The 8,263-nt window shown below is 43.9% G+C and overlaps 1 protein-coding gene across 2 annotated transcripts; it reads left to right on the top strand.

Annotated features, from left to right (window-relative positions):
* Positions 1–2,494: 2,494 nt before the first annotated feature.
* Positions 2,495–7,963, top strand: MAGEB16 (MAGE family member B16). Of its 2 annotated transcripts, none has more exons than XM_009438921.3 (2): positions 2,495–2,613; positions 6,328–7,963. In XM_009438921.3, exon 2 carries the CDS (start codon positions 6,394–6,396, stop codon positions 7,366–7,368), a length of 975 nt encoding a protein of 324 aa, XP_009437196.1. In that variant the 5' UTR covers positions 2,495–2,613; positions 6,328–6,393; the 3' UTR covers positions 7,369–7,963. The 2 variants fall into 2 exon arrangements, with proteins under 2 accessions (XP_009437196.1, XP_016798432.1); XM_016942943.3 differs by lacking the exon at positions 2,495–2,613 and adding an exon at positions 2,949–3,047.
* Positions 7,964–8,263: the final 300 nt, after the last annotated feature.

The raw sequence follows: 8,263 nt of genomic DNA on the forward strand, positions 1-8,263 counted from the left end.
CAACAACTACGTGACTTTATTGCAAGAAAAGGATTATACTCATCAGTAGAAAAAATTTGGGGAGAATTAACATGTTTACAATATTGAGTCTTCTATCTAAGATGGTATTATATTTCTCCAATTAGATCTTTAGAAATTTCTCTAAATAATAGCTGTATAACTCTTCCACAGAATTTTTTTTTTTTTTTTGAGATGGAGTTTCACTCTTGTTGCCCAGGCTGGAGTGCAATGGCGTGATATTCGCTCACAAGAACCTCCACCTCTCGGGTTCAAGCAATTCTCCTGCCTCAGCCTCCCGAGTAGCTGGGATTACAGGCATGCGCCACCACGCCCACCTAATTTTGTATTTTTTTTTAGTAGAGATGGGGTTTCTCCATGATGGTCAGGCTGGTCTCGAACTCCTGACCTCAGATGATCTTCCCACCTTGGCCTCCCAAAGTGCTGGGATTACAGGCATGAACCACTGCACCCGGCCTCCATAGAATTTTTATACTTTACAAATTATATTTACTTTTAGGAACTGGGTATTTTGTTATTGTAACTTACAAGTTATATTTTATTTAATTTAATCTTCAAGCTATCAATTGGTAGAGAAAAAAGAGTATTTTTGCATATTAATATTATACCCAGGAACCTTTAAAAATACTTTTATTGCTTTAATAGTTTTTCTTTAGTAGATTTTCCTCATATACATTCGATTCATGTTTAATGACAGAAACACTGTTCCTTATTTTCCAATCCCAATCTCTGATTGCCTCTGTTTCCCATTACTTTATTATCTTCATTACAATAAAGAATAGAAATGGTGATAACAGGCATCTTTGCCTACTTCTCAATTTTAATGTAAAAGTTTTTAATATTTTTATATGAAGTATGATTTTTACTGTAGGGCTCTTTTGTAGATGTCCTTGATCTAGTTTAAGAAAATATATTTTTTATAATGAATGAGTGATGACTATTTTTATGAACGATTTTTTTCTCTAAATTTGCATATACTTTTTGTCATTTAATCTGTTAAGTGGTATGCCAATCCTGATCCTATTTGTCTCAGATCCATTCTTTACCCTTGCTCTGCTCTTTCTCTACTATACAGAGCCTGACTCTCAATCCCTAGGCTCCCCCACATCTGAATGCCAACTGGGTTCTGCAACAGGAGGCAACAGTAGGAGATTAGAGTACACAGAAATTGGAGGGGTCAGCAATTTTCTCCTTCTTGCTCTAGTTACATGAAATATATATATAATATCATTTTATAAATATTAATTACAAAAAGCAGAAGAAATTATTATATTCAATGATATTATACAAAATATAGGTGCAGAAGAGATTCAAATATAAAATAACTATATACCATTATCTCAGAATAACCAACTGGTGGATAAGGAAAGGTTTGTACCTATAGTAGAATTTCAGTTAGTAAGCTAGGAATGAATAATAGAATGAGATAATTATCCTTGTATAGCCCCTAATATTATAGATAATGGATAAAAGTCATGATCTTCAGCACTGCCAATGTCACCAAAAAGGGAGACCTGTACACAGGCATTGGGTATACCCAATGAAAGTACAAAGAATAATCTTTGGAGTGGTTTTGCCAAAGAACAAATTCTTAATCTGAACAAGCTGCTACCATTAACTACTGATGACATGGGAAGTGTCAAGTATATTGGGTTCATTGTACTATCATTTCTACTATTGCATGTGTTTAAGAATTTGTATCATAAACCATTTTACTATAAATATTATGTCCTTCAAGTTGAAAACCCAAGTGAAATGAACTAATTTTTAGCAAAATATAAGGGAATAAATAGGTTCATAAAACATACAGAAATATAGTCAAACAACACAAACTGAAACTGTAGTCAAAGATCAAGCCATCCTCAAACAGTTTGAAAACCAGTTAGGTTTGAAGGCCAGTTGCACTATATATTCAGAGGGAAAAAATTAGTGTATGGGTCACGTCTGTAATCCCAGCACTTTGTGAGGCCGAGGCGGCCAGATCACTAGGTCAGGAGTTCAAGACCAGCCTGACCAATATGGTGAAACCCCGTCTCTACTAAAAATACAAAAGTTAGACAGGCATGGTAGCGCACGCCTGTAATCCCAGCTACTCGGGAGGCTGAGGCAGGAGAATCACTTGAACCCAGGAGGCAGAGGTTGCAGTGAGCCAAGATCATGCCACTGCACTCCTGCCACGGTTACAGAGCGAGACTCCATCTCAAAAAAAAAAAAAAAAGTATCTTATGGAAACTCATCCAAAAGATCCAAAAAGATTTGAAATTATTCAAAATATTTTTACAAGTGAACATTTTTTGATAGAAAAACCAGATAAAGGTGGTCCAAGTAAAGGGGACTTGAACCAAGGCTATTCACAATTAGACAATATCCTAACTAAATTAACAGCATATTCAATATCGGAGTGAACAGGGTGCTTCACGCTTTCCACCCCGCCCCGCCCCTTTTGTTGGTCCTGCGAGGCCTCCGTCTGGGGTAACCGGATGTGACGCTCCGGATTTCCTCTTCTGAGTCCGAGGACTGTGACGACCTTATCTGAGGAAGGTGCACCCTAGTCAGCAGAGGAACGAGTCGCTGCAGGCACTGTCAGGTGTCAAGGTAAAACTCTGAGACTGAGGGAAATAGAGCGCCCTGCAGATAAGAGCCCCAGGCCCTGCAGTCAACTCTGGGAGGCCGTGGGCTGGACTTTCAGGCTGAAGCCACCCCACATTTCTCCCTCGGGAATCTGATTAAGGTGAAGTCCTTATTTGGGCAAGGGTAAGAGTCCTTAGATTTGCCGAGAGTTAAAAAAGAAAAAAGCCCTTAAGTGAGTACTGAGTCGATCACCAGAGATCACTCACAATAGAACATTGGCGGACACACTGAGTGAGGGCCGGCCCGTTTGTCAGCCCTGCAAGGCTTGGGGGCAAGGGCAGCCGGAAGTGTTGCTTATTGACTTCCGCCTGCGGAGTCTGAAGGAGGTGAAGCTTTAGTCTGATTTAGGCAGTGTCGTGTCGGCAGAGGAAGGCATCTCAGGCCCTGCAGGAGTCCAGGTGAGGACCCTGAGTTTCTTTTGTTTTGTTTTTTTTGAGACGGAGTCTCTCTCTGTTGCCCAGGCTGGAGTGCAGTGGTGTGAGCTCGGCTCACTGCAAGCTCCGCCTCCCGGGTTCACGCAGTTCTCCTGCCTCAGCTTCCTGAGTAGCTGGGACTACAGGTGCCCCCCACCATGTGCGGCTAATTTTTTTTTTTTTTTTGTATTTTTAGTAGAGACGGGGTTTCACCGTTTTAGCCAGGATGGTCTCGATCTCCTGACCTCGTGATCTACCCGCCTAGGCCTTCCAAAGTGCTGGGATTACAGGCATGAGCCACTGCGCCCGGCCTCTGAATGAGTTTTAAGGTTCTGCAGGCTCCACAAAAGAGGTTGTGCCACAGTGCCTAGGCCATGTTGTCATTTTTGGGTGTCCGTTCGTGAGGCGTTTGCTCATTTCCTTTGTGGGTATCTCATAGAGATGAAGTCTTGGTTGGAAGGGGGCAGCATCAGTTAGCCGACTGGAGGGAACACATTACCAACTAGTTTCCAATATGGGGACCCCGTGTGAGAATTATGGGATTAGCCAACTGATGACAGAGAAGGATCCAAGGAGCTTTTCCCCTCCCTGGGAGACTCACCCTAGGGGTGTCAAACTGAAGATACTGCTAATTTTCTCCTGGGGTCTTAGGGAAGTGAAGGTTTTGTCTGAGTATATTACATCAGGCCAGCAGAAGGAGTTCCAGGCCTTGGCAGGTTTCATTGAGTTCTGTCAGAAGGGAAAATACACTGCATAAAACTGTAGACCCACAAGTCACAGGGAATGTTTGGGAGACCCAAACAGAGATAGCCAGATGAGACATCCACACACTCCTCTATGGTGTTCAGTGAGAAGGAGGTCTTATTGTGAGGGAAAACTTAAGTCAGAAGGATAAGTCCCAGACCATGAAAAAGATCTGGGCCACATATTCTGGAACAGGGTGTTACCATGGGGCTGTTCTCTGCCCCTTTGGTCAGCCCTCGGAGACCCCTGATATGGGGGCCCACCAGTCAGACAACTTCATGTCATCCTTTTTGGTTTTGGGCAAGTGTAGGCCTTGGTTTGAGGGAGCTAAGTAAGGCCATCAGAGGGAAGATTCCCGGGTGCTTAAATGATTCAAAGTAAGGATGTGGACTTAGGACTGAGAGAAGAACCCACCCCAGAACGTAGGTGGCCCCACAGTCTCCACCCATGGTGTCAGTCATAGGAGGCTGGATATCTAGATGAAGTGTCCCCTCACATCCTTGGTAGTCACTGAGGGGTGAATCTTTAGCATAAGGAGGGAACATCAGGCCAGCAGAGAGGAGGAGTCTCTCGCAGTGCCTGGAGCCAAATTGTAGACATTGAGTATAGATGAAGGGGACACCCATTCCAGTACATTTGGGATCTCCATGAGCTCCACTCTGCCTCTGAGTTCAGCCCTTGGAAGTCCAAGGCAGGAGTGGGAAGAATTTCCATACTGTCTTCATCTTCAGGGGTCTCAGGAAGTGAGTGTCATGGTCTGAATAGCAGCCTCAAGTCAATATAGGGGTAGGTGCATAAGGGGTACCGAGAGGTTAGGTGAAGACACAGACTTAAGACTGAGAGATGTCTAATCTCTTCCTTTACAGTTGCCACAGGGAGATGAGATTTTTCTTTTTTTGGCAGGAGTGGCATTAGCTATCAGAAGATGGGGACTGAAGCCCAACCAGTAGTCAAAGTAAGGACCCTGAGTGAGGTCTCAGGGAACCACCCATCCCAGATAATGAGGACAGAACGTAGCCCTGCTTAGCCCTGCTGTCGGTTGTGGGAGGCTCTGGGCAGGGCTGTCAGGCTGAGATATCTACTTATTTCCTGTTCAGTGAACTCAGGATAACAAAGGTTTTGGTCTAAGGAAGTGATATCAGGTCCCAGATGCTTCCATTAGTCAAGGGAAGGACATTAAGTGAGGCCGATGGGAACACTCACCCCAGAAAAGAGTAATCGCCACAGAGCCCTGTCCTGCTTATTGCATACACTGGGGTCTTATGGAGGTGGTAGTCTTGAAATGAAGGCAAAGGTTCAGATAAGCATTGGATTGGGTGTCCAGGAAGTGCAAGGAGTTAACATAGAGACACAGAGTAAGGACCAATAGGAATCCACTCCAGGATATATGTCGCCAAAGAGCCCTGATAACTTTTTCAGCCAGGGAGCACTGGGCAGGGATCATGTGACAAGCACCCACTCCTCCTTTTTGAGGGTTTCTGTCATGTGAGGTTCTTGATTAGTGTACCTACATCATATCAGATCAGTAGACAAGGGAGGCCGGGGCCTGTGAAAAGTCACAGTAAGGACCCCAAGTAAGGTCCACAGAGGAAAAAGGACACAGGACACAAGGACAAAGAAAGCTTCACAGTGTACAGCCTTTGTTATTAACACTGTGAATCCCCAGTAATTGCAGATAGGTAGTGTCCTTTATCACTTCCTTCTCAGGTGACTCAGGAGGATGAGGTATTCTTGAAGGTGGAGAGTGGCATTAGTTAGTATACTGGTAAGTCACCATCACTAGCCAAGTCAAGGAGCCCGAATGAAAACTAAGGGCCACCCACCCCAGAAGAGCAGGGATTCTGAAGACTCAAGTACTGCACTGTTGTCAGCCCTGAGTGGGTATGGGTAAAGCTGTTAGGTGGAGGTGACACCTCACTACCTCCTCCAGGGTCTTGAGGAGGTGGAACCTTTTGTCTGAGGGGACAACATTAGGTTAACAGAAGGAAGGATCCCAGGACCTGCCTGGATTCAAAATAAGGCACCTGAGTAATAACTGAGGGGACTACCCATACCATTACAGTGCCTCTCACAGAATCTAGGTCCTGCTATCAGCCCTGGTAAACTCCAGGTTGGGTAACTGGAGGAGGTACCTGACACTTCCTTTTGACTTTGGTCTTGGGGGCACAGCCCCACATTACCACAGGGGAAGTGGCACAGGCCCTATCAGGTGCCAAGTTACTGGCACTTCTGGCCATCAACTGGTGACATTACCCTCCTCAGAACAAAAGGAGCTGTACTGAGCCCAACTACAAGTGTCTACTGTGAACCTGAAAAATTCTCACGTTGGGTTGGCTGGCTGCACCCTGAGAATTCTCACTTCATCCTTCAGGTTCTTGGTAGACCCAGAAAACAGAATATCAGATCTGTGAGGCTCTATAACACTGCTGTCAGGAGAAGTCTATAGGCAGTGGCTTCCATCAGAGCTACCGCAGTTGAGTTTACCAGCTGAGGACATTTACACCCTTTCTCTCTCCCTTAGGTAGTGATTCTTCATTGCCTGCCCTCCTGTCCACACTCCTGCCTACTGCCACCCACAAGGGTCATCATGTCTCAGGATCAGGAGAGTCCACGATGCACACATGATCAGCACCTTCAGACCTTCAGTGAGACCCAGAGCCTGGAGGTTGCACAGGTCTCCAAGCCTCTGGAGAAGACCTTCCTCTCCTCCTCCCATCCTCTAGTGCCTGGCAAAGTGAAGGAAGCTCCTGCTGCTAAGGCAGAGAGTCCTCTTGAGGTTCCTCAGAGTTTCTGCTCCTCTTCCATTGCTGTCACAACCACCTCATCAAGTGAATCTGATGAGGCTTCTAGCAATCAACAAGAGGAAGATAGTCCAAGCTCCTCAGAGGATACATCAGACCCCAGGAATGTGCCCGCAGATGCTCTCGACCAGAAGGTGGCTTTTTTGGTGAATTTCATGCTGCACAAGTATCAGATGAAAAAGCCAATAACAAAGGCAGATATGTTGAAGATTATCATCAAAGATGATGAGAGCCACTTCTCTGAGATCCTCCTGAGAGCTTCTGAGCGCCTAGAGATGATATTTGGCCTTGATGTGGTGGAGGTGGACCCCACCACCCATTGCTATGGCCTCTTCATCAAACTGGGCCTCACCTATGATGGGATGCTGAGTGGTGAAAAGGGTGTGCCCAAGACTGGCCTCCTGATACTTGTCCTGGGTGTGATCTTCATGAAGGGCAACCGTGCCACTGAAGAGGAAGTCTGGGAAGTGCTGAATTTGACGGGAGTATATTCTGGGAAGAAGCACTTCATCTTTGGAGAGCCCAGAGAGCTCATCACCAAAGATTTTGTGAAAGAGAAGTACCTGGAGTACCAGCAGGTGGCCAACAGTGATCCTGCACGATATGAATTCCTGTGGGGCCCAAGAGCCAAAGCTGAAGCCAGCAAGATGAAAGTCCTGGAGTTTGTGGCCAAAGTTCATGGGTCTCACCCACATTCTTTCCCATCTCAGTATGCGGAAGCTCTGAAAGAGGAAGAAGAGAGAGCTAGAGCCAGAATTTGAGTCAGGGCTGACTCCATTTCCACAGCCACTGTGAGTTCCAGTGCTATGTTTGGTAGCTTCTCCCATACCTAGTGAAGACAAGGATAGATGTTTTATGTAACGTTTGCAGAAGGCAGTTAGTGTTCAAGGATGCAGGTCCAGGGTGGGGCTGGAGGAAAAATAGTATATATCATCTGTATCCCTATTTTGTATGTGTAACTTGACAGTTTATTCTTTTATTTTTTAATGGCTATATTATTCAGATGATGTTTCTTTTAATAGTTTAGGTGGTTTCCAGATCTCTTAAGTTTTGAATAATATTAGTCATCCATTTAATGTTTTTCATGAGGTTTAGTGGCATATATTTTGCTGATTTTGTAAAACAGATTGGGAAACCATCTATATTGTGTTCTGATATAGGATGACATGACATTACTAAGAACTCTGCTTTTAAATATCCGTTTAATGTTTTGCATGCAGCTTAGTAGCAAAAGTTTTGTTAATTTTGTAAAACAGATTAGAAAACCATCCATCTATATTGTGGTCTAGTATAGCATGACATGACATTGCTAAGAACTTTGCTTTAAAATATTTGGAATAAAAAATAGATAAAAGATGATCAATGTATTTCTTACTGAATACCTTTTAGTTTTTTGTTTTGTAAAATTCAATGATATATGCATTAATTTGCTTAACTTAGAAATATCCGAGAAATAGATCTCCATAAATTGCACAGGATCCTCACTATCTCTTTTATTCCCCAAACCTTAGTTAAGCATTTGCTCTTTAGTAATAATCAGAATAATACTGGAATGCTAGGATGAACAAAGCCTAGGACCTCTCCTTATAATTCTAACTTATAGGAACAGAAATCTTACAATGATGGTTGTGGGATATTTTCTAATATCTAAAGGAC

The sequence above is a fragment of the Pan troglodytes genome, chromosome X (assembly GCF_028858775.2).
Source record: "Pan troglodytes isolate AG18354 chromosome X, NHGRI_mPanTro3-v2.0_pri, whole genome shotgun sequence".
Classification (NCBI taxonomy): domain Eukaryota; kingdom Metazoa; phylum Chordata; class Mammalia; order Primates; family Hominidae; genus Pan; species Pan troglodytes.

Excerpts from the sequence above, each read along its gene's own strand:
- MAGEB16 (XM_009438921.3), top strand. The coding sequence starts at position 6,394 with ATGTCTCAGGATCAGGAGAGTCCACGATGCACACATGATCAGCACCTT.